The 25,382-nt window shown below is 50.7% G+C and overlaps 1 protein-coding gene across 1 annotated transcript in view; it reads right to left on the bottom strand.

Annotated features, from left to right (window-relative positions):
* The window catches only part of PARK2 (parkin RBR E3 ubiquitin protein ligase), a 394,517-nt gene that overhangs the window by 204,490 nt on the left and 164,645 nt on the right, over positions 1–25,382 (bottom strand). The window contains exon 6 of the mRNA XM_006757721.2: positions 22,043–22,158. Within this exon, the coding sequence (XP_006757784.1) occupies positions 22,043–22,158 (116 nt within the window). The remainder of the gene's footprint in view (positions 1–22,042; positions 22,159–25,382) is intronic.

Below are 25,382 nucleotides of genomic sequence, written 5' to 3' on the forward strand. Positions count from 1 at the left end.
CACACCCCCCACACAAATACACACATACCACACACACAAATACACATATAAATACACACACCACACACATAGGACACACACCACACATACAAATACACACACACCACACAAATATACACATATCACACACACAAACACACACATACCACACACACAAATACACACATACCACACACATACAAATAACCCCACACACATACAAATACACATGCCCCCCCCCACAAATACACACACAACACACACACCCCAAAAGAAGAACAATGACTCACACACACACCCAGCTATAAACATCCAGAGTGGAGCTATACACAGTTGCCGAAGGGTAGAAATACCCACGTCACCAACAGATGAAAAGGTAAACACACTGGTCTGTCCATAGGAGACGGTACTATTCCATGACGAGAGAAGCAAGCACTGATGTGCATGCCACCGTGGGCGAACACTGTGGGCACTGTGCTGGGGGACAGTCACATGCAGACGGACAGAGTGCAGAGTCCACTTCCATGAAGGCCACCGGGCACAGCTCAGAGCCAGGAGCAGCTCAGGGGCTGGGGGCTGGGGGCCGGGGGTGCGAGAGGAGCTCTGGATGGGTTTGGGATGATAAAAACGTTTTGAGGGGAGAGAGGCTGTAGTCGCACACCGTTGAGACCGCACCGAGTGCTACGGATTGTTTGCTTTAAAAGGGTTCGTTTTATATCGTGTGAATTTCACCTCAAAACAAATGGTCTCCAAGCACATCTCGCGTGGACAGCACGTCTCGCATGGACAGGACAGAGCCGTGACTGGGGTCCCGTTGTCCTAATTGCGTGAACAAGGCAGGCATTCCCTGGGTCTCATGCACTCGGTGAGATGGACGATCTCTACCTCCCGGCGGGGCCTCCTGAGCCCACCACCTCCCGGGGCAGGCGCACGACCCCAGCCCACTGCGCACCAGGAGGTGGGGCCCTGTCAGCTCACGGGGGAGTGTGGACCGGGCAGGTGCCCGTCTCTGTGCAGGTCTCTCTGTGCCCCGCAGGTGAGATGGGTCCATTCCCTTCTAACCTACTAAGCTGTCAGTTAACCTTTCACCTCCGTCTAAGAAAGATGCTGTTAAATATCCCCCAGAACGTGTCTGTGAAGCAACACATGAGTAGTGAAGCTTGGTGGACAGACAAAAATAAGAAAAGATTGTGCAGATTGTGGCCGAGAAAGTGGCTGGAGTTACGTGAGGGATCAAAGGTCTATCTATCGACTTGCTCAGTCCAGTTACACATAGCAGTGCGCCGTAGCCCGTGGTCTCTCCCCTGCGGCTGAGCCCCTCGAGATAACACGAAAGCTCCGACAGGGCAGACATTCTGCACAATCCTGACTGACCGTGTGACAGCGGCCGGCAGAACAATGACCTCAGTCATGTCTACGTCCTCCTCCCAGGCACCTGCGAATATGTGAAAAAGGTGTTTTTCTACTGAACACTCTCTCGGGTTTCCCAAACAGCCCTGGGAAGCCCGCAGGCTCCCTCTTTCACGTGATAAACACAGGCGCTAGGAGCAGCGAGGGCTGCGTCCCGTGCTCTCACTGAAGACTTGCACGGGAAGGGTGGTCAGGTCCAGGAACACGGCCCCCCGCACCTGATTTATGGATGGCACTTTCTGCCACAGAATTGCCCTGTACGTCAGCTAAGATGCCATCACACCCTTTTTAACGCCTTCTTCAAGCAAAAAGCACTTTAGTTTTAAGATATTCTAGGCTTATTCACCCTAATAGTGAACGTGAAGATTTTCCATTCAGCCCACTCTGTCAGCCAATTATGGGCATTTTACAGCCCTCCTGCCAGTAGCTTGCATCTTTAGGAAGGGGCAGGAGACAAAAGCTGAGTTGGTCAAATGAGAAAGAAAAATGAACAAACCACAAAAACTCTATTTGATGTCATCCATCACACGCTGTTGACAAACGCAGTACCAAGCACTGTCTTCGTCGAAGAGGAAAATGACAGTATCTGCCATTTATTTTTGTCTAGTTCGTTTGTTACAAATGCACAGAGGAATAAGAATCTGTGAGCTATGGAGAGTAATACATGGGCAATGTATCTTGGAGAATACACCCATTTCATGCTACTTTATGATATAACCATGCTATGTTTTTAAAGAGTTGCTGGGTAGGTGGATGAGGAAGGCATGCTGGGAAATGGAGTCACATGACGGCTCTGTGTCCCACCATCTCCCACCGCGTTCCAGTGACGCATGTTGTGTGTTGTGATATCATTTCAAGGCAGTGTCCCTGGAGCTCTGCACCTGAAGGCTGGAGGGATCGGAGGGCTTGGCAAAAGGTCAGCGGGATCAGCAGGGTCATCCCCAAGGCTCCTGCCCGCCGGGCCTCCTCCACGCCCACCCCAAGGCCTGGCCCCCCTGAGGCTGAGCACCCGGGAGAGGCGGTTCCCTTGCTTCTCCATGTTGGGGCCATGGCAGATGCACCCGCCGCCTTCTCTCTGCTCCTGACGCCCCTGCTCTAATGCCCGCACCCTGGCCGGCCACGCTTCCTGGCCTGAGAACCACTCGAGGGCAGAGGGTCCACCTCTCTCCTGCGTGGGCCGAGCACACGAGGCCGGCTGGTGAGAATGGCACAGCTGATTCTAGAACAAAAGGAGGAGGTCTGTCCCAGGTAGTCGCGCTGTGAGCACGCTCCTCAGAAAGCAAGAAACAGCGTGTCACGGTTTTGTCCTGGCTGAGCAACTCACCTTAGAGCAGAGGTTCTCAACCTGTGGGTCGCGTCCCCTTTGGCGGTCGAATGGCCCTTTCACAGGGGTCGCCTAAGACCATCCTGCATATCAGATATTTACATGACGATTCATAACAGTAGCAACATCACAGTTATGAAGTAGCAACGAAAATAATTTTATGGTTGGTTCACAACATGAGGAACTGTATTTAAAGAGCCAGAAGGTTGAGAACCACTGGCTTAGAAGAAAATGGCCCTTTTCTTAGCCAGACACAGGAGCTGACGGGTTAACTTCCCTGCCTCACAGCGACCTACCTACTGCGACAGAACACAGGGTACTGGCTGTATTTACAAACTTCAAAGGGAGCTATTTGCATTTTTATCTGAAGGCAAGGAAAGAAACATGGTTTGTACGGGGATTATTTTGACCTTTTATCCTCAAGCTATATATGAAGAAGATGAAATATGTCTGTTTTGTCCGTGTGGCCCACTCAGAGTCTAGAAGCCTAACGGGGACAGAGCACGATGGACTTGACGGCCCAGTGCATGTAGGTGACTTTCTCGGAAATACTGGGCGAGTGGGAGGGAGCCCCAGGCCCTGGAAGGAGGCCCCATGCAAACATGTTTCCAAAATGAGAGTCAGGGGCAATGGGCCGCCCGCCACTTGCACACAGAGATGAGGCTGCTGCTTTCCCGAGGACAGCGGACAGGCCCGGCGTCCATCAGAGCCCCACAGCCCCGCTGGGCCAGTGGCGGTCACATTGCTGACGAAACCTGGACGCCCAGGTGCCCGGGAGCATGGGCGCAGGTGAAACGCAGACTCCCGCTGACCCGGAAGTTCTCCTGCTCTTGGAGGTAGGCCGGTGAGGTTCCCTGGGGCATTAGGGTCCCTGGACGCAGAGGTAGGAGAGTCAAGGCCCATGAGAAGGCCAAGCTCCAGAGAGAACTCACTGCACCCATCACTGCCAGGGACGCACAGACGGAGTGAGAGCCCGTGACCGGCTCCGGCTCCTTCGCCACTAAAGCACCAGGCGCTGGTCAGTGGGAATGGGCACGGGGAGTGACAAGGGAACGGCCCCTCCCTCTGGCAGGGTCCTGTGGAGGAGTAGGACACGATAGACGCCCGCAGCCGAGGGAGGAGGGAACAGATGAGCAGCAACTGCCTAGAGAGCAGCCATTCTCCTCCCTCCGAAGGATCAGAGGCCCCGCAGGCCGCCCAGGAAATGTTCAACGCCTGGCTCTCGGGGCGGGGGCCGATCTGTGCAAATCCTCCTGTGTGGTCAGCTCAGGCCACCCACCTGGAGCCACTGAACAGGAGCTGGGGGGACCCTCAGCGGCCCGCCCTCCACAGCAACCCCACCATCTCCCTGTGGCAGATGAAAAGCACCTTGAGAACACAGACCAGTGATGGCGAACCTATGACACGCAGTCAGAGGTGACACGTGAACTCATTTTTTTGGTTGATTTTTCTTTGTTAAATGGCATTTAAATATATAAAATAAACATCAAAAATACAAGTCTTTATTTTACTATGGTTGCTGATATCAAAACATTTCTATATGTGACAAGGCACCAGAGTTAAGTTAGGGTTTTTCAGAATGCTGGCACGCCGAGCTCAAAAGGTTCGCCATCACTGACACAGACGGTAGCACAAATGTAGAAAGAGAATCATCAAATGATTGGTCCAGGTTACTATATATTTAAAATATAATTTACTGGAAGTATAAAATACTTTTCATAACCATTAAGCAATTGTTATTAGCAACTGGCTCATGAAATTCCTGCAACGTTGACCACTGGTTCTCAGTGGCACCAGGCAGCAGCCCCGGTCACCGCAGCGCAGCCCCTCCCTTTCCAAACCGCGGGGAGACCAAGGCCTGGGCTCCCGCTTAACGCAGAACTGCACCCTCACCAAACACTGCGGGCTCACAGCCAGCCACCCCGGGGTGCAGCCCAGTGGGTGCAGATGATGCCGAGCTAAAGGCAACCGACACTGCGGCTCAAGAGGCATCTCTGCTCCCTTCCTCAACGCTCCGTCGAACCCACGCGAGGAGCCGAGCCTGGCCCCCAGAAATGACTGCTTACGTGTTTACAGGGCAGGCCAAGCTGGCAGCTGTGCACATGTCTCTCCTGCAGTGACCTTCCGGTGCATTACCTCAGCCAACTCAGAGTGTCCCCGTGCCTCAGTTTCCCTTTCTGTCTCTGAGCCTCCCGTGTCTGTGGGGTTCCCGGACATACGTGTGTAGCTAAATCTGGTCATTTTCTCTTGCTGATCTGTCTCCTGTCTATATGATGATTGGATGAGCCGGAATGACATGGAGGGTAGAGGGATGGTTCTCTCTCCCCACCCATCTTCATCATCGTCAGCGGCATCAGCGATGCAGAACTCAGGAAGACCTGTGAGATTCTCCTTCTGTCCTCGTCAGTGCGTCCCCGTCCCACGTGCTCAACAGCCTGGCTCAGTGGTTGGGTGTCGACCTATGAACCAGGAGGTCACGGTTTGATTCCCAGTCAGGGCACATGTCCGGGTTGCGGGCTCGATCCCCAGTGTGGGGCGTGCCAGAGGCGGCCAATCCATGATTCTCTCTCATCATTGATGTTTCTATCTCTCCCTCTCCCTTCCTCTCTGAAATCAATAAAAACGTATAAATTTAAAAACACACAAAAAAATAACAAAACAACAATAGAACACAGTGCTCAACAGGGACTGTATCCCACTCGCTCCAGTTCCCGATCTCACCAAAGGGCGCTGGCTCCTCGCTTTCCCCGCTCTGCCTGCGGAGTCCGCGCTTCATCGCCACGGGGTTCCCGTGGCCTGGTCCGGGCGGGGACTCTGCCTTGGACACGACTCTCCCATGAGCTGGTGTAACGTGTCTCTTCTGGAGGAGGCCTTACCCAGGGTCAGGAACGTCAGAACCTCACCTAATAACAACTTGGATGGTTTGTAATATTTCTTTTCATCTACATTCTAATTATTCAGTCGCTTGAACTTCATTTCCCATTCATCAGGAAATTATGATACGGCCCGGATGGCTCTCCAAGAGAATTATTGTCTCCGTTTAAGCCAAGTAGAACCTATAAAAACGCTGCCTCGTTCTAATTGAAGGTCTGTGAGAATGTCCTCTGGGAGTCAGTACAGTCGTCTTCCCATTGGCTTTCTCCACTCCAGTCTCCCGCCCTCTCCAGTGTCCGCCAGCAGACCCACCTTCCTAAAGCCTCGCTGGGCAACGTCACTCCCTGCTCCCAGCCTCGCACGGCTCCCGCCACACGGGAGGCAAGCTCCTCGCGTTGCGTTCAAATCCGGCCACACTACACACTAGCCTACCATCCCTTTCATCCTCGGCTTCTCTCTCACATACACCAACCTCAGCTAAACTACAGCTTCCGTGCCGATACATAAATATCTCGTTTCCATATCTTCGCCTGTTCACTGCCACCATTTACACTGCCCCCGCCTCCTCCACCCACGGAAGTCCTGCCTGATCTCCAAGCTTCCGTTCAAACTGCACAAACACCCACTTGAAGCTGGAGATGATAGTCCCTCTGTTGTAGAACCAAGTCCATGTTTGTGCTCATGTACTTGTCACGTCGTAGATTTAGGTTCCCCGAGTGAATGAGCTTTCCCTTACCATTAAAAAATATATATATTTTTATTGATTTCAGAGAGGAAGGGAGGGAGGGATAGAAACATCAATGATGAGAGAGAATCACTGATTGGCTGCCTCCTGCATGCCCCCCACTGGGGATGGAGCCCACAACCCAGGAATCGAACTGTGACCTCCTGGATCACAGGTTGATTCTCAACCACTGGGCCATGGTGGTCAGGCTCCTTGCCCTTTTTAAAAATCTACCACCATCTTGTCAAGTTCCCAGAAATTTTTAAGTTTCTATACATTATTCCTCCCATCAGTTCCTTAGGGTAAGGAGGGAGTCCTTAAGATGAAATAATGATTATTTTCATTCCTTAGAAATTACTTAGTAAGTTCTCAACAAACATTTGTTAACAAAATGAGTAAAACGTGTCACTTTTTCCCTTAAAACACAAGCAGCCATTCTGTCTGCCTCTGAGATGTCAGATATTCTCCGTATTTCAGCAAGAGGCACCGTTTAGCACTAAGGACACAGCCTCGCAGCCCAATCGGCCGGAACTGGCAGGGCTTCGTCTCCGGGTGCTTCTGCGGAGCTCACATTTGTATTCATGTACCCGGAGGGGCTGCTGGGCCAAATGACCGCTGGTTCAGAATCTTCAAGAGAAGTTCAGAGGAACATAGACGAGGTTACATACAGATGAAGATGTGTGTGTGCTATAACACACGTATGTATAGAGGACATAACAAAATACTGAAGAGACAGACCGACATCTGCCGCGGCCTCTACCGTGGGGAATGCATGCGCCCCGGAGCACACGGATGCAGCGTCCCTTCAAGGCCACCCCTGGCGTGCGCGCCCCGCCCCACTGGGAGCCAGCGAAACACGCCCGTCTCTTCAGAACTCCATTATTTTTGTGGCGGAGAAAATCTCCTCCAAGAAATCAGTTCTGCAGAAATCCTGGGAGGGCTTGTAAAGACACGCGCGTGCTGTTATTAATTCCAACGTCACTCGGAGAAGAACAAGCGAGCAATCGCGACGTCTACACCAGAGCGAAGCTGCGTGCGTTCCGTGCAGTGGGCGCGGAGCCCTGAGAAAGGATGAGGTCTGTCACGGTCCCTGCCTGCGGGGCTCCCCACGACGCACTGCGAAACGTAAGAAACGAGCTGGGAGAGAGGAAAGCAGCACAATTTGTTCAGCACGACGTGTGATCCCGTCCCCCAAGAGGAACAGCCCTGTGGGGGTCCCCGAGATTTATGAACGCGCCCGTGTGTGTCTGTGTGCGCAGGCGCTCACACGCTTGTATACATGTATACGTGTGTGTACATGTGTGTACAAGTGTTTATGCTTATACTTGTATGTGAAATACACGTATACATGCAAATGGTATGTATAAATGTACATGTTTACAGACATGTTATATGACCATGGACAAAGGATACAGGAAGATCCAGGCCATGTTTAAAATAATCACCGCTGGCTCTGGGCCTACATGGGTGGAGAGTGAACATTTCCTTCTGTCCCTTAGAAATTAAAAAGAGAAAAAGTCCTAGGAGTTCAAAACTGTGGTCTTTATTTGGGGGTCTGTCCCGACTGGCGCGTCAGCCTGCAATACCCCCAAGGCCTTTTCCTGAGAATGGCCGGCCGTTCTTCTACTTGACCTGCATGGCTCATGATTAGGCTGCATGTGAGCATTCGAGGGCCTGGGCCCTGTGACCGCAGCGGGCGCAGCGGCGTCCCCAGCCCACGTGTACCTGCCTGGCCGCAGAGACCCAGGCCCATGAGCACTGCAGTCCCACTGCCCACCTCATCTCCTCAAACCCGTCCCCAGACAGTGGCGGGAGAGTGCACAGCACAGAAAACGCGAACAGACCCGACCACGTATTAAACCGCTCCTGTAATTGCGCTGCCAAGAGGGAAGAAAGTGGTTATGTAACTGGATAATCAGGGGGTCCGTGCTGCCTGTCACTACTCGAGCCGATGAAGCAGAGACAGGGTTGATTCCTATGTGAGCGTTTATTCCAGTCCTGCCGGCAGCGTGGGAGAGCAGCAGGTCACCCACAAAAATCTGCTCTGCCCCCCATGAGCAGCTGCTGAGACAGGTGGAAGGACAAAGGAAAGCAGGCAAAGGGCAGTGCCACATATGCCAAAGGCTGGGGCTCGTCAAGGGCTGAGTGACTGCAAGGACTGGGGTGACAGGGGAAACAGCCCAAGGGAGTGCCTGTGGGCAGGGAGCAGGGAGCAGGCCGGAGTCTGCCAAGGCCTGCAGGTGTGGAAAAGGGCTGGGGATGGTCAAAGGGCTGCGACTCTGGTGTCTGTAACAAACCTCTGTTCATCTTCCATGGTGACAGGCAGCTCCAAAGGGGAGGAGGGGCTGCATCTGCAGGCCAGCTCAGCTGGAGTGGAAGTGCCTTCTTTAATCAGAACACAGCAGCAGGGTCACAGCAGGATTAGTATTTCTCACAGCACTAGCTGGCTCCCCACATCCCCTTTCTGCCCCTCATTTACAATTCAAATGTCAGTAGGGGTGCTGATAAAATTCCACAGTCCACAGGGGCTACTGTGAGGCCAGGAAGACAGGGAACCTTAGAGATGAGGAGACACGCCCACTGGGGGGGGCAGGTAGGGGGACATTCCCATATTGACAGAGAATGTGGGATTCGAATACCATATGAAGAGGGTCAGCAGCATCACAGCCTGCGAGCTGCACCCACAGAAGGGAAGGGCGGCAGGCTGTGTGTGTGTGTGGGGGGGGGGGGGGGGGGGGCAGCTGACCAAGATGCTCAAACTAGACCAGAAGGGCCCTGAGCTCCAGGGGCTGCAGGAGACAGCCCATTTGGCACAAAGGCGTATTCTTAGGAGGAAAGGGAAACAGTTCAGAAATGAGAACCTTAAGAAAAGATGGCAGATTTTTGTAAAAAAAAAAAAATCAGGAATAGGGTTCCAAGTCACTAGTGAAGTTGCTGAGGGCAGAACTTAGCTGGGGGAGGGGTGGGGATGAAGATGTCACTTTTCTTCTTGATAATTAAAATATGGGCTCATCTGGCAGGAGAGGATGGGCCTCCAAGCCTTCTTGATTAGGTGCTAAAAATAGATGCTTCTGCCTTCTGTCCTGCCTCCTCGGGCAGTGGCTTTAGTGCTTTTCATCTCCTTGATGTGCTAATTGCTTCTAATGGCCTGTAAACAGAGTCCCCACACTATTAACCTTCTCTCTTTAGCCAGAGAGTCAGGAAATTAGTCTTTGAAAGAAAAGTTCCCTGCAGATTGCCCCAGGAGGTGTCCAAAAGTAGAGACACTGTCACTTAATTTGGAAGGGACTCAAGGTCAAACAAGCCTTCAGCTAGTGAGTGAAATGGATGAGCCAAAAAGCCAACAGGAATGAAGGCAGGAATCCCTCCTCTCTGGTTCCGGTTCCGGTTCCTGTGTCCCTTCTATGGGCAGAGACTCAAATGGTAGCCCCTCTCCAGCAGCTCACAGACACACAGATCTGCAATTTTAGGAGTTTTTAAAACAAAACAATGTCCCCCAGCTGACAAAAACATTTGGCATTTGATCCTTGTCAGCTAAAATCCATGCCGTATCAAAAATGGAGCTCAAGTTAGTCTTAGAAAGGGGATGGCCCCCAGACATGGGGGGGGGGGGGGCTCGAGTTGTGCCCCTCTGTTCTGCTTATCTGCTCTAGATATAAATATATTATTTAAATTGTTTAGAGGAAGAAAATCATATAATAGCCAAACCATGTTAGGGAAGAGATGGCCAGCGGAGAGACGTTTCAACCAGGATAAAAATTTCATTTAAGGTACAGGAACTAAACTGCGTGCCCAGCACAGGGTGCATAACGGAAGAGGGGCTTCCGAAGCCGTCCAGGAGAGAGACAGATGCCTCTGTGATCCAGGCTGTGAACTGTCACATTTCAAATCAGTGACATGCCTTGATAGATGGTGTTAGAATCATTAATAGAGTAATAATAATAAAAGTCAGATCCTTCAGCTTCCTCAACACAGGTACTAGGAAGGTCAAGGAATCAAATGTTTAAAAGAAAATGGAATTGTGTAACCACCAGACTACAGCACGAGTGAAGCAAACCAATAGCTCAGTGTCGGCAAGGAAGTCCCTGAGCGGGAAGGGTAATAGAAATCAGGGATAACTGAGCACATGGGGCGGGGGGAGATGTTTACATTCATTGTAGACACAGAAAAATGCCAGCATTCTCCACATATAAAGAAATCTTGCAAATTTATTTGAAAAAACAAAGCACAAAATGGCACCTAGGAAACTTGGAGGGAAAAGGCCAAGACGATGAATTCACAGATGAACCAACACAAACCGCCAGTTCCCCAGACAGCGAGCTCACAGCCGGGCAGGCCTGCGCCACATGGTCCCACCAGCAGCGGCCACCAGGGCGCACCCGCTGAGCGCAGCCCGCAGGCTCCGCCCAGGAAAGCGCCAGGGGTCACGAGTGGGAGCGAGGCACGGCCGCAGGGCAGCGGGCCTGGGAGAAGCTTCGCGCTGTGCAACCCACACGCGGGTCACTCCGAGGACACGTCCCGCAGAAAGACCGAAAGCGCCTGGCCAGAGGGGACCCGGCAGGGTACGCCTGAGTCTCGGGTCCTGCCCAGGCCCCTTCCTGGATGGGGCATGCGCTTAGGAACACGCACCTAGCGGGGCCAGGGATGGAGACCCTGCTGCCACCTCACAGCGATGTGACAACAGGCTCTTCTCTAAGCCTCCTCCCGAGGCTCCGGGGAGCCGCTTGGGGGCCGGGCGGGAGGCCCGTGAGCGCCTAGCGGGCGCCATCGGAGAGAAGATGGGCCGGGAAGGGATTCTTCACAGCCTGGCCCGCTCCAGGAGAACGGGCTTCGGCTACGGAACGTGGGATGGCCACGTGCGGCTCCCGTGGCTCCCGTGACACAGGGACGTGAGTGCGGGGACATAGGGCCTCAGCCGCTGGTGGGCTGGGTGTGAGGAGTTTCAGGCGGCGGGTGAGGGTGGTGTGGGAGCAGCACCCGCCCAAGTGGACTGAACCTCTCGAGCTGTACCCCCTCGAGCTGTGCGTCAGAGCCGCGCTGATGCGTGTGGAGAAGAAACACGGATCCCACACGATCCCTAACAAGCCCCTGCTGGACTCCCAGCAGCAGCTCAGCGTCTGCCCTTGCCGGCTCTCTTCCAGCTCCACCTCACCCCCTGTCAGAGCCGATCAGAGAAGTCCAGGGAGGCGGGGGCTTGCCCAGAGGACCAGGCAATCAGAGCTGGGCCTGCGGGGGGCGGGGGGGCCTGGCCTTCCTTGGCGGACTGGGTGCCGCCCCCACGCCCACCCCCACCTCCAGGCACATTCCCCACAGGGCTCAGTGGCATCCCTGAGCGACTCTGGGCCAGGGCAACTGATGCCTGAAGGCAAAAGTCGGTGGGAACTGGGGATGACACCAGCCTGGGGAGACTGGAGGAGAGGGCCTGGTCCCTCTGCCCGGCGGCACAGAAGAGTGGGGGAAGACAAGGACGGTGCTCGCCAGGGAACTGCGCCAATTTATTTATTGGAAAAGAAACTTAACCGAGACAAGGGTCAGGCTAAATAAGACTTACCCCGCCTCTGTATAGCAGGAAGGGACAGCAAAAGAACCCCACAGGTTCAAAGCCTGAAATCCACTTTTTTAAAAATATATTTTATTGATTTTTTACAGAGAGGAAAGGAGAGAGATAGAGAGTTAGAAACATCAATGAGAGAGAAACATCGACCAGTTGCCTCCTGCACACCCCCCACTAGGGATGTGCCCGCAACCCAGGTACATGCCCTTGACCGGAATCGAACCTGGGACCCCTCAGTCCGCAGGCCGACACTCTATCCACTGAGCCAAACCGGTTTCGGCCTGAAATCCACTTTTTAATTTCCTGAATCAAAACCCCTCTTCATATGGACTTGGAGTTGCACGAGCCAAACTCCCATCCCAGGAAACAGATGGGCGCGGGCACGGCAGCCCCAGGCTCTGATGTTTGCGATGCAGCAGCTGGTCCACGTGCTCTGCCATCTTCCCAGGACACAGTGCTGATACCAGTAAACGCTGCAGGAAGAGTCGCCGGGAGGGACCCCGGGAGCTGTCACGTCAGTGGTTCGGAAGGACGCTTAGGAGCAGCCCCATGGACACTTTCACCTAAAAGTGATGATGGCATTTGGCGCAGGAGGGTCTCGGCCAGCTCTCTGTGAGGCTCACCGTGTGCCTGACCCGGGCCCTGTGACCGGGGGCAGCCGAGTCCTTAGGCCCCGGGGGGGGGGGGGGCGGGGGTGCATCCATCACACAGTCGGGGGGAAGTGCCCACGTGTATAACATTTGAAAGCCAGGTTACTGCTCGTGGAGCACGTCCAAGTGGATTTTGTTGTTGGACCTGTGCCATGGCCTTGAGGATCCATTAGTTTAAATGACCTTCATCAGACTCACTGGGTGAGAGCACAGCTGCAGGTGGACGGCCAGCCTGACTTCACACGGCTTGTCGTTAACTCCAGATGCAAACCCGGGCCGACCCTGACTCCTGGCTTTCCCCTCCACCTGCTGCCTTCTGAGGGTACCTTCCCCGCCACTGACCACGAGCGAGGCACACCGAGGAGTCGCCCTGGGAAGGCCTTCTCCCCTCTCCTGTTCGAGTCCAGGTTTGAATTAAACCCCGTGGGCCCATTATCCTCCCGCCCCTCTCTCCTGAGGGTTAACTTCCAGTTCGTCAGTGCAGGTTTACCAGGGGCCTCATTTGAAGTTAACCTTTGAAATGTCCCTGAGCAAGGACAGTAGCCTCTAAAAGTGGACATAGAAACAGAATCCAGCTTAAGCAAGTCTAGTTGGCAACGTCACACCCTTGTACGTGCCAGAAGCTCATGGGAACCCATCAAGCTTAGGATGTTAATTCTGGTGCCAAGTCCTTGAACAGGTAAAGGGCTCAGCTAGACAGATACAGAATGTTGTCATTTATTTTAAGAACTGATATTAACTTACAAAGCTAATTTATCCGGGACAATGTTGATTATTTGTGCTGTGGGTGGATTTTTAGAGAAAACAATGGTTTTCGTAAAAGACATGATAATCATTCATCTCTTCCCAATGCCCTTTAGTCATATGGAATTCTGAACATGAAACTAAATTGTGAAGTTTGTTTCCTAAATGTTTTAAAAGATATATTTTGGTGACTTAAGTATGTTTTATGTTGTTTTTCTATTTTAGGTGATCATTTATGTCAAATTTAACAATAAAAATTTACAATAGTTTCTACATCAAATCAATATCATGGTATTTATAAAAATATGAAGGAATAAAACTTTTTTTTTCTTTTACAGCTATTCACATTATGACATGAACCTTGAATTGCACTAATTTTGCTTTTTTTAAAAGATATTTTATTGATTTTTTACAGAGAAGAGGGGAGAGGGATAGAGAGTTAGAAACATCAGTGAGAGAGAAGCATTGATCAGCTGCCTCCTGCACAGCCCCTACTGAGGATGTGCCCACAACCAAGGTACATGCCCTTGACTGGAATCGAATCTGGGGCCTTTCAGTCTGCAGGCCGACGCTCTATCCACTGAGCCCAGCCAGTTAGGGCTAATTTTGCTTTTAAAAACGTGTGTTATTGCTCTGAATGGGATTCCCTGGTATTTATAACCATTTCCAGAGTAAGGTGAAGAGATTCCCTTTGCTGATTCTCGCCCAGAAATACTTTGTGTTCCCTCTATTCCCTAACATGGTCCTACATCTCTTTCCTCAGATTCCTGCAGCCTCCAGGAGAGATGGGGAGGTACCCCCTGGATCCTCTCTCAACGCACTGCCCCCCAGCTGCCGGGCGTGTGGTCAGCAGGCGCCTCCAGCTGTCAGCTCCTCGGATCTGAACCAGCCCGTCTCTGGGCAGTGTTGCTGGAGACTCGGCCAGGTGCCATGTAGCGTCTAGGTTTGGTCTCCCGGGACGCAGGGCATGCTCACTGCCGAGGCCCCACGCGGTGGGCCAGGGCCTAGCCAGGCTTGTGTCTCCTTCATCTTTCCCTGCCAATCTCACCTCTTCCCCTGCCCTTCACAGGCCTCGGTCCCTAATAAATAAGTACAACAGTCTCATACCAACATCCCCCCAGACGGCTGGACTAGAAGCTCTAAGCCTTTCATCACGGGGTTGGCTCCCTGGCAACCAGCCCCCGCGTCCTAACAACAAAAGACACCTCTGCTGCTCTGACCTCAGGGAGTTCTCAGGGTCTTAGGAGCTCTGGTAGTGGCAAAAGTCAGATAGGCTTTGTTATAAATCACAGTACTGCTGGACACTATGTCTACCTCTCAGGAGAGCTCAGGATTTCATACAGACGTGGCATGTGTGTTGTTCGACTCTTCCATCCACCAGAGGGGCTTTCAAATATCACTGACCAGACTCGCCCGCCTGCTGGAGGAGCGCCGGCAGGCACCAAGCCTGAGCTATTTCGAGAACGCTGAGCTCTGGGCTCCGAAACCGACTTCAGCCCCTGCTCAGAAGGCACATTTGCATATTACTCAGTGAAGTGTGGTTTCCCATTTAGATCAAGTGACTGTTCTAAATTAATTTACTCGGCCTGGATTCCAAGTTTTCTGTGCACGTACAAGTCGGGTGATGGCTGCTTAGCAGAACTGCATGTACAAGTTAGGCGATGGCTGCTGGCACTGGCCTGCATAGCAGACCTGCGTGAAAAGTCAAACTGAATCATAGTCTGCGGCGTCACTCGATGCTAAAAATAGAAGGTCTGTTTATTCCAATAACTGTTCAGTTTTTCTTTCCATGAAATTCACTGACTCAAAGCAAAACTTCCGGAAGTGTATTTTCTTGATCGTGAATTACCCGACATTGTGGGTTCTACTGACAGTTTGGTTTAAAGCTCCACGCTGCAGGTATTGTTTTTAAAGTGACAACATGGATATACATGTGGGTGGAAAAGAGCATCAGGGTTAAAAACAACACCCTCACTGAAGTCAGGGATTTGTGGGACCTGCTTGGAAGCAATGGTGGTGTGCAGGCAACTGGTGACTGCGATCAACAAGCTGTGAGAGTCTACCAACCAAAGCAGAAGCCGTAGTTGTCACAATTTACAAATATTTCTCCAAAGCTGTGGTGACAGATCTGAGGTCGGGTAGGAAAGCCTCTGTGGGCGCCAGCGTGCACTGCCTCCCTCGCTGCCCTCATCACTCGCACATGAGAACGCCCAGCCCTACAAACACTGCTTCGTAAACCAGCCCGCCCCCGCCCCCGCCCCCGAGAAGGCTGGACTGTTCTACCAAGCAAAGAAGACGTCATCGTCACAACGGATAAATATGCCTGCGAAGTTGTTGTGGCGAACGTGATGCTGGAGAAGAAGGCCCGCGGGAGGGTGACGGCAGGTGCCACACCCAGGCCTGCCATTTTGGCATCGGGACTATTCTGAGCTGCAGCCCACTGGGAGGAAGCAGGCACGGGAAAAGCTCTCTCTCCTGCATTGCCTAAAGGCAGAGCATGCCTGTGTACGGTGTCCCTCCCCCTCTCTGCCAGGAAGGACAGACGTTAATCCCTGGAGACACCTCTAGACCCCTATCAGCCACGGGGACACCAGAGGCAGGTGCCTACATTACAAACGTTCCTAACTGGTCCTCATCTTCCATTAGACTCCCCATATGTTTACTTCCCACAATTCGCTGCCCTAGAAGTTCAAAGTTCTTTCTTTGTTTTGTCACTTCTCCACAAGGGGATTGTTCTTTGACTAAGAAGGTATACAGGATGGGTATGAAGTAGGTTTACAGTTGTTTTTATGGAAAAATCGCACAATAACTGATAAATAATAATATAAGAATAAACTGTGTTTTGTGTACTTACAACTGTAAACCTACTTTTGCCTAGCCCTGGATAAGCCCGAGTTCTAACCAGCTCTTTAAGTTACCCATCTCTGGGTTCTCCCATGTGTAATGTGGGCTGCTCTGGTTAGTAAATTTCTTCTTGATTTGTTTTTGTTAATCTGTCTTTTGTCGGGACTTCAGCTGGAGAACCGAGGGGAGTATAGGAGACAATTTTTTTTCTCCGCTACACTGCAATTGTATTAATTATTTTATGAGAATCTTCTAAATTGTTCAAAATCAGTTAGCAATGCTTTAGCAAAATCTTCAATTAATGGAATCCCCCAGCTCCTGAAGCTTTAAATAAGTATAAGTCACCAGAAAAGGTCATCAAGAAACTGGATTGATCCTAAAAAGTGAAGGTGAATCTGACTCCATTCAATGATGAGAAATCAAATGACACACAAAGGTTTCATTCTGAAATCTATAATTTAACTTTTAGAATATTTCAATTCATAGAAAGAATCTTCCAATGCAAGTTCTATTTTTAATTTGATAAATTTATATTCATACCACAAGATGGAGAAAACTTCTGATTTTGTTACCTCAAAATGGTGGCAGTTCCAAAATGTGTATACGTAAAAATAACTTCTTTGACGAGGGCTTTCCCTGTTGGAAAATGTTTATCAAAGGAAGTTTCTCTGAGTGAAGCAGAAAACAGCGCTTGGGACGATATTCTGTCAGAAATAGTTGTTGGTTTAACTTACAAAGCAGTTAGAGGTGAGAACACTCTCTCAAACCGCGGGCTTCTACCCGCAGAGGGAGGCTCCTCAGTTACAAGTATGATGATCTACAGAGAAACAGCGAATGCTTTAGTTATATGGCGACTTTAAAGAAGCTCACAGGCACTGCATTTTTTTAATATAAAGAAAGAAAGAAGGAAGGAAAGAAAGGAAAATACATTTTGAACAAAATGGCTGAGGGGAGGAAACCAGATGTGAAGACTAGCAATGACAGCACCATGTGCCAGAGTCTGGCTTTGGGGTCAAGGGTCACGGTCCGGCCCTTTGCTGAGTAACGTGCGAGGAGGAGGTGTGTCCACAGAAGAGGTGACGTCAGCACCGCTGGCTGGATGTACAGAACAGCGGGTGGGCCAAGGCGCATGCCCTGCCCCGTTACCAACACAGGAGCTATTCTCTGTTTACTTTGCACGCTGTCTTGGCTAAGCAACAGGGTCACTGGAAGTGAATTTGGGCTCCTGCTGCAGAGCAACGACATACTGAGGAGGCACCGGGAGGAGCTGCCAGGTCCCCTGGCCCTACCCAGCCCTTTCCCACCACACCCTCGACTGCTGGGGGGCACAGCTGGCCTCTGCCCTCCCTGCGTCCCATGAACAGTGCTCTTCACTGCCCAGGGCACCTGCGACACCTCCTGAGTCACATCAGCTCAACATACATCTGCTGAGTGAACCGGTGGTTGGCTTTTTTGTTGTTAATCCTCACCTGAGGATATTTCCCCATTGATTTTTAGAGAAAGTAGAAGAGGGGAGGGAGGGAGAGAGAGAGAGAGAGAGAGAGAGAGAGAGAGAGAGAGAGAGAGAGAGAGTCATCAATGGGAGAGGGACACAGCGATTGGTTGCCTCCTGCATGCACCCTGGGGCAGGGGATCGAGCCTGCAACGCAAGTATGTGCCCTTGACAGGGAATCAACTCCAGGCCCTGCTTTGGATGGGCTGATGCTCTAACCACTGATATACACTGGCCAGGGCAGAGTGGTTGACTGTTTAAGGTATCTCTGATGACAGAGGTGCTAAAGGTCACAGGTGCTGCGTAAAACGGTCACGCCGTGGTACTGCTGGCGGAGGCTGGTGCCCATGCAGGTACTTCTGCACATGAACGTGTGGATGTTAGGGCGTGACCACTACCACGGCCCCACAGTAAGTAGCTCCTAGTGCGGGATGATCTGGGTCTGGGCCCGGAAACGCTCCGATGTCATTCCCGCTGCACGTCAGAAATGGTTCGAGGCTCTGTTCTTCTGACGCAGACTTTGCCAAATTAACAAGAAACAGAATGCACACACCATGAGCCTTGCTTCAGTGAATAATTTGCTTGCATTTGGGTTCCTGAGACTATTGCTGATTTGGCTGCAAACAGCTCTGTGAGTTTTAGAAGCCACGAAGAACAAATCTGTAAATACTTGATTCTGAATGTCATGGGAAATAATTGCTACACATGCGATGTCTTCAGAGCGCCATGTAGATCCCACCATTGCCCACCGCTACCAAATGTCCCGGCACTTTGCAATCTGAGGACATGAACCAGTGCAAACACAATTTGCAATGAAAATAACGTCCTCTCCTCACTAAGTTGATCATCAATTGCTAATTACAAGGATTAAGTTGCAATTAGAAACAAATGTACATGTCACTTACAATATTATTTAAAGTAAAATGAGCTATTTAAAGGCTTTTCAATAAAATAAAGGAAATAACCAAGACTTATGGGCATTCACGTCCATTGAAAATAGGCCATAAAAATAAGGCTTCCCTGTCACCAGCCCTGGCGAGGGCCACTGAGAGGCTTTAAAAATATAGCTGCTTCTTAGCATCCACCTTCAGAAAATGAACCACTAAGACCAAGGCGGGGACACATGCACGGCTGACCTCACGGCTGCAGAACTGGTCGGGGTGGATTTGCTGGGCACCTGCAGCCACTGCTGAAGGAAGAGGTGAGCATGTGAACTTCATGCTGAGGCCCCTGCAATGTCTCCAGGAATCCTGGGGGTGCAGCTGCTCACACCTGAAATCTTGGGGTGGACTCCGGGGAAATGAAGGTCACCCACTGGCACGGGCTCACATTTCAGAGCATCAGTGTTGATAAAACAGTCCTTCTCTTTGCATAAGTTACTGACCCTCAACAATACAGCTGAAGGATCTAGACCAGCCATGGGCAAACTACGGCCCGCGGGCCGGATCAGGCCCGTTTGAAATGAATAAAACTATTGAAAAAAAAGACCGTACCCTTTTATGTAATGATGTTTACTTTGAATTTATATTAGTTCACACAAACACTCCATCCATGCTTTTGTTCCGGCCCTCCGGTCCAGTTTAAGAACCCATTGTGGCCCTCGAGTCAAAAAGTTTGCCCACCCCTAATCTAGTCCCTACAAGTTGGCCACAGAAATTTAACTCTCCTCCCTATTCCTAATATCCCCTTAACTTCCTTATTCCTAATATCACCTTAACCTCCTCCTTATTCGTAATATTGCTTTAAGGCTTGTTGATTACTAATAAAATTACTTTATCTTATTCAGTTTTGGAAAATTCCATTAAATTCAGGAGGGTTTTTTAAAAAGAGAATGTTCCATCCTATCTAATAAAGAGGGAATATGCTAATTGACTCTCACGCCATTGCAAAGATGGCAGCACCCACGGCCACTAAGGAGGGACTATGCTAATTGACTGCCACACCCTCAAAGATGGCGGCGCCCACAGCCACGTAGTCGGACATCCCCCGAGGGATCCCAGATTGGAGAGGGGGCAGGCTGGGCTGAGGGGCACCCCCCCCCCCCCCGCCACGGTACGAATTTTGTGCACCGGGCCTCTAGTGTAAAAAGAATCTGTTTTCTGCTTGTTGCATTGCATGAAGCAGAATTGCTTTAATTCAGGTCAGAAACACTAATTTAAATTCTCTGCTGCAGTGACACGAGTGGGACTGCGGCCTTGGTCACGTCTGTACCCCGTCAGCCTGGCCTTGCCTTACAGGCAGTCCGTAGTTGGCACAGCACATGGACAGGCCGGGCTCTGTGATTCTCTGCTCTCTCTGCTGTGAACTGTTTTTGTATTTCACTTCCCGATAGTGTTTTCCTTTCACACACTGAAGGGAATTTTCGCCAACATCTGGAAATGCATGGCACATCTATCTTCTACATGTTTTCGCATGTTAACCAGCACAGGGTGTGGTCTGGACAGCAGGAGCCCCGAAAACCTCCTCTGTTACTCCTGTACCTGCAAGCAGACGGGACTCACAACCAAGTGTTTTCTCAAATGACAGGATCGCTTTAAAGCTGTGACCAAGCACGGCTCCCACCTTTAGAGCCAGTCAGAGCCTTGCCGATTTCCTACTTCAGTTTCCAGGATTTTATGAGGAACCCGGAGGCCAATTTCTATCACTGTGCCTTTACATTCGAAGCACATGAAAGGATTTAGACTTCAGTCTTACTTCATTTAATATGTACATTTTAAAAAAGCACTGGAAATAGTCTAAATTACTAGCAATGGGGAAAGGAGTAAATAGAGTATTCCCATGCGATGGAATCTTAGACGCTTATTAAAATCATGTGCCTTGTTTTCATAAAATATTTCATGGCAGGGAAAATTTATCACGATACCATGTTAAATGGAAAAGGCGGATACAAAACTATAAATAACATGATTGCATACAGCAGGCATGTATACATTCACATACACACACACATCCCATATGTACATGCAAATATCTAGGCTTCTCAAAATACTGGAAAGCATTAAACTAAAATCTTACTAACCATAAGGGTAAATTTTTCTAACATTTAAGAAATTTTATTGTGAGTGAATTATTTCTAAATTAAAATATAAAGCATTAGCAGGAAAAAAACAAAACCCACAATTAGCAAAGTACAATGTAGAGCAGTGGTTCTCAACCTTGGTTGCACATTAGAATCACCTGGGAATCTTTTTAAAATCCTGATTTCTGGGCCTCATCCTTCGGAAATTCTGCTTCTTTGTTACTAATGTTGTGGCCCTGCCCCATAACAAAGAAACAGAATTTCCGGAGGATGAGGCCCAGAAATCAGGATTTTAAAAAGATTCCCAGGTGGTTCTAATGTGCAGCCAAGGTTGAGAACCACTGATGTAGAGTATTGGGGTGTGCTCATGCAGGGGTTTATGACATCCCCGCACATGGGCCCATGACAACATCCTATGTATGAGTCCATGACAACATCCTGTGCATGAGTCCATGACAACATCCTGTGCATGAGTCCATGACAACATCCCTACACATGAATCCATGACAACATCCTGTGCATGAGTCCATGACAACATCCCTACACATGAATCCATGACAACATCCTGTGCATGAGTCCATGACAACATCCCTAACATGAATCCATGACAACATCCTGTGCATGAGTCCATGACAACATCCCTACACATGAATCCATGACAACATCCTGTGCATGAGTCCATGACAACATCCCTACACATGAATCCATGACAACATCCTGTGCATGAGTCCATGACAACATCCCTACACATGAATCCATGACAACATCCTGTGCATGAGTCCATGACAACATCCCTACACATGAATCCATGACAACATCCTGTGCATGAGTCCATGACAACATCCCTACACATGAATCCATGACAACATCCTGTGCATGAGTCCATGACAACATCCCTACACATGAATCCATGACAACATCCTGTGCATGAGTCCATGACAACATCCCTACACATGAATCCATGACAACATCCTGTGCATGAGTCCATGACAACATCCCTACACATGAATCCATGACAACATCCTGTGCATGAGTCCATGACAACATCCCTACACATGAATCCATGACAACATCCTGTGCATGAGTCCATGACAACATCCCTACACATGAATCCATGACAACATCCTGTGCATGAGTCCATGACAACATCCCTACACATGAATCCATGACATGAATCCATGACAACATCTCTATGCCTGAGTCCGTGTTGAGATAGCAGTCATCTCATTTATATCCTAGGATCCTACTTGACTACTGAGCAAGCTGCAAATGCAAGGATTTGGCATTTTGAAGTCTTTTCCATTAAAATATACCCAAGCGAGGGGGACAGTGTCAAAGTCAAGCAGGCTCTCCTCAGGAGAGAGACTCCCTGGGAAGGCCGGGCTGTTGGGAAAGCGAGGTGCACGTGACAGTGTTTCCAGTCCTCACCTGATGTCGGTGCACGTGATGCAGGTGATGCCCCGGCTGTTGGTTGTGATCAAGTTCAAAGCTACTGATGTTTCTTTGTCAGAGGTCGGGTGCGCTGAACATTTAAAGAAAAATTCCTGCAAGAAAGAGAAATACGATCAAAGACATGGCAGTCAGCCGGCGCTTCCCCGTCTAAACATTTCCAAGGAAACGACCTCAGTAAACACAGTACAATTTCTTAAATGTTAGAAAATTGGGGCAGGCGAAGGGCTCTGTCATCAGGTCTGAGTTAGAAATAAATCCATCAGATCTCTCGAGGGAAAGAATGACCTTGGGCAGCAGTAGGGACGCCCTTTGAAGGGGGGTCCAGGAATCTGCTGGCTTTTCCTTCTTGTGCTCTTTGTGCCACGGAGCTGGGGCCTGTGCCCCGTGGAGCAACGCCCCTCACTGACAAGTGAGTTTCAGAGACAACTCCACACGGACGCAGGAGGAAGCCTGAAACAGCGTCTGGTGACGAGGGAAGGGATACCCAGAGCAGTGAACTGACTGGCCCAAAGCCTCACAATCACAGGAGAAGCCAGGGCGCGACCCAGGCTTCCTAAAGGGAACGCCGTGCTTTTCTTTTTCCCACAGCATCTCTACACCGTTGGTCGGTGAGCAGCAAGCGTGAAGGCCAGAGGAAGGACCCTACTCTCAGGAGGCAGGCACGCCTATGGTGACTCCCAGCTCATGCGGAGCCCACACCTTTCCTGCCTCCAGCACCCCGGAATCCCGGGGGACCGGCTCCACCTCCACGCGGCGGCTGGGATGTTGGAACCTGCACCTCTCGCCTTGTTCATTCATTTGCCTACTCTTGTTCTGCCCCTGAGCCCAGGTGCTCTCCTGGGGCAGCAGGCAAGCCACACTGGTTGGGGGCGTTTCTTCTGTAACGCGGAATGCTACCCTTTCTTAAAAATATGTTGTTATTGATTTTAGAGAGAAGAAGGGAGAGGGAGAGATAGAAACATCGATGATGAGAAACATTGATGGGCTGCCTCCAGCATGCCCCATCCTGGGGATAAAGCCCAAAACCCAGGCATGTGCCCTGACCGGGAATCGAACCGGTGACCTCTATGTTCATGAGTCAATGCTCAACCGATTGAGCAGCACCAGCCAGGCAAATGCTACCCTTTCTACTCATCCTTTAAATGCGGCAGATCCTTCAAGGGCATTGAGAGAGAGAGTTAGAGCAACTCCTGACCCCCAAAAGGCTCAGCATGGAGGGCGTGACCGACCCTGTGAACGGGGGCTGGCGGCCACTGCTTTTTGTCAACATGAAGAAGACCCTCCCTCACAGCACAGAGTAATTCCTGCGGAACAGCCGAGCTGTGGGCGTCGGGACGGTGCTTCGCACACAGGTGACAGACAGGCGCACTTATGTTTTCTCTGAGCTTGCAGAACCCATGGTGGACACCCTGCCAGCAAATCACCAAGTGCTCGGCCAGCAGATGAAACCCGCAGACAACTGCCCGCGTCCTTTCTGGGGGCGCGGGAGTGCTCACTGATCATGGTGGGAGAGGTACAGATCTGCGGGAGCTTCCATTCACATTATGCGATAAAACCAAACTGGAAATTACTAGCCCTGTCTATGAAATACGTCTCCCTCTCTCTCCCTCTCTCTTTTTCTCTCTCTCTCTCTCTCTCTCCCTCCCTCCCCCTCCCTCACACTCTCTCTAAAAGAAAAAAAAAATCAACGGAACAATATCCTCCAGGGAAGATGAATAACAACAACAGCAAAATAAAAATCCAGGAATAATGATACAGGTTTGGATACAAAACGACTCCGAACTCATTGGATCGCACACTACTTGCAGACGTTGCTAACTGAACGCCAGTGGGAAAATGGGGTTAGAGTAGACCTTCAACAGACCAAACCTCAGCAGTAAATGAGTGTGATGCTCAATGGTAGGTTTGTTTTCTCTTAATAAGACGTTAATACAGCCTCGCGGCGGCGGGCCGAGCCCAGCGGTGTCGCTCCCAAGATGCAGAGCCCTGGTCTACAGGCGGTCACTTGCTGCCCATCCACCACGGCCACTGCCAAGGTCACCAGGAGGAACGCTGCCTTCTGCTAGGCCCTCTGTTGGTTCACAACAAATAAATGCATTGTGTACATGTAAACACACACACACACACACACACACAGGCGTGCACGCGTGCACCAGCCTGAAGCCATTCTCAGCCGGAGAGAGCGAGTCTTGGCCGTCACTGCAGCGAGCACACAGCCTTCGATTGCACCACAGGGTCAGGCCTAACAGCATCGCCGTTCACATCAATTCAGCTACTGCTACATTGCAAAAGCGTTTTTTAAAATCTTACTTTATCACCCAATTTAAAAGCATAAACCTTTTCTGATCCCTAGGCCAATGTAATAGGCAATAAAAACTAAAATGAAATTCTCAAATCTAAAAGATGCTGAAAACACAGTTTTAATTCTTTTCTCTAAATGTGGTGTAACATTTCATTTATGGCAAAAACTGACAGCGACTTATGACACTGTTCCTAGTCTATATTTATCCAACTTGGTGTGACTCGTCAGGCTTCTCCCTGCAGTTACTATATACATATTTTAAAATGACAGGGCATAGACACTCCTGGAGATATTTCAGAGCTCACATATAAAAATTGCATAACCTTTTTAAGATCTAAAAATATCTAAGTCTAAAAACCTTTCGGCCCCAGGGAAGTACATGCCAATGCTGTTTGGGGCTGTAACTTCCCCCAACCACAACGTGGCAGCAGCTGCATGTGTGACGTCACTGGCCGAGGCCGTGGCGGGCGTGTCCTGGCTCTATGGCAACAGCTGCGTGTGTAACATCACTGGCCGAGGCCGTGGCGGGCGTGTCCTGGCTCTATGGCAGCAGCTGTGTGTGACGTCACTGGCTGAAGCCATGGTGGGCGTGTCCTGGCTCTATGGCAGCAGCTGCGTGTGTGACGTAACTGGCTGAGGCCGTGACGGATGTGTCCTGGCTCTGGGTCTGTAGGCCAGCCAGACTGTGGCAGACAGCAGCCGGGGTCCACACTGCTCGTCACTCCTTCAGAGTAGAGGCTGCCTGCCTCAGGATGCGTAGGCCCGAGAGGACACGCGGGCGTCCGCGGTGTGTGCCGGTTGCACGCATGGGCAGAGCTCTCCAGTGTCCGTTCTCACACGAAGGAAATAGGAGGTTAAAGCGTTCACGTTGTGCCCTCCCACCAAGGACCAGAGTTGACCTCTGGGACAGCACACAGGTGTGGTCTGTCCGCTGGTGATAACCTGCAAGAAACGGCTGGGCTCTCTGGGCGCGGGCCTTGCTCGGGGACAGATGGACAGATGGACGGACGCTCT

This window comes from Myotis davidii, unplaced genomic scaffold, assembly GCF_000327345.1.
Source record: "Myotis davidii unplaced genomic scaffold, ASM32734v1 scaffold1494, whole genome shotgun sequence".
Classification (NCBI taxonomy): domain Eukaryota; kingdom Metazoa; phylum Chordata; class Mammalia; order Chiroptera; family Vespertilionidae; genus Myotis; species Myotis davidii.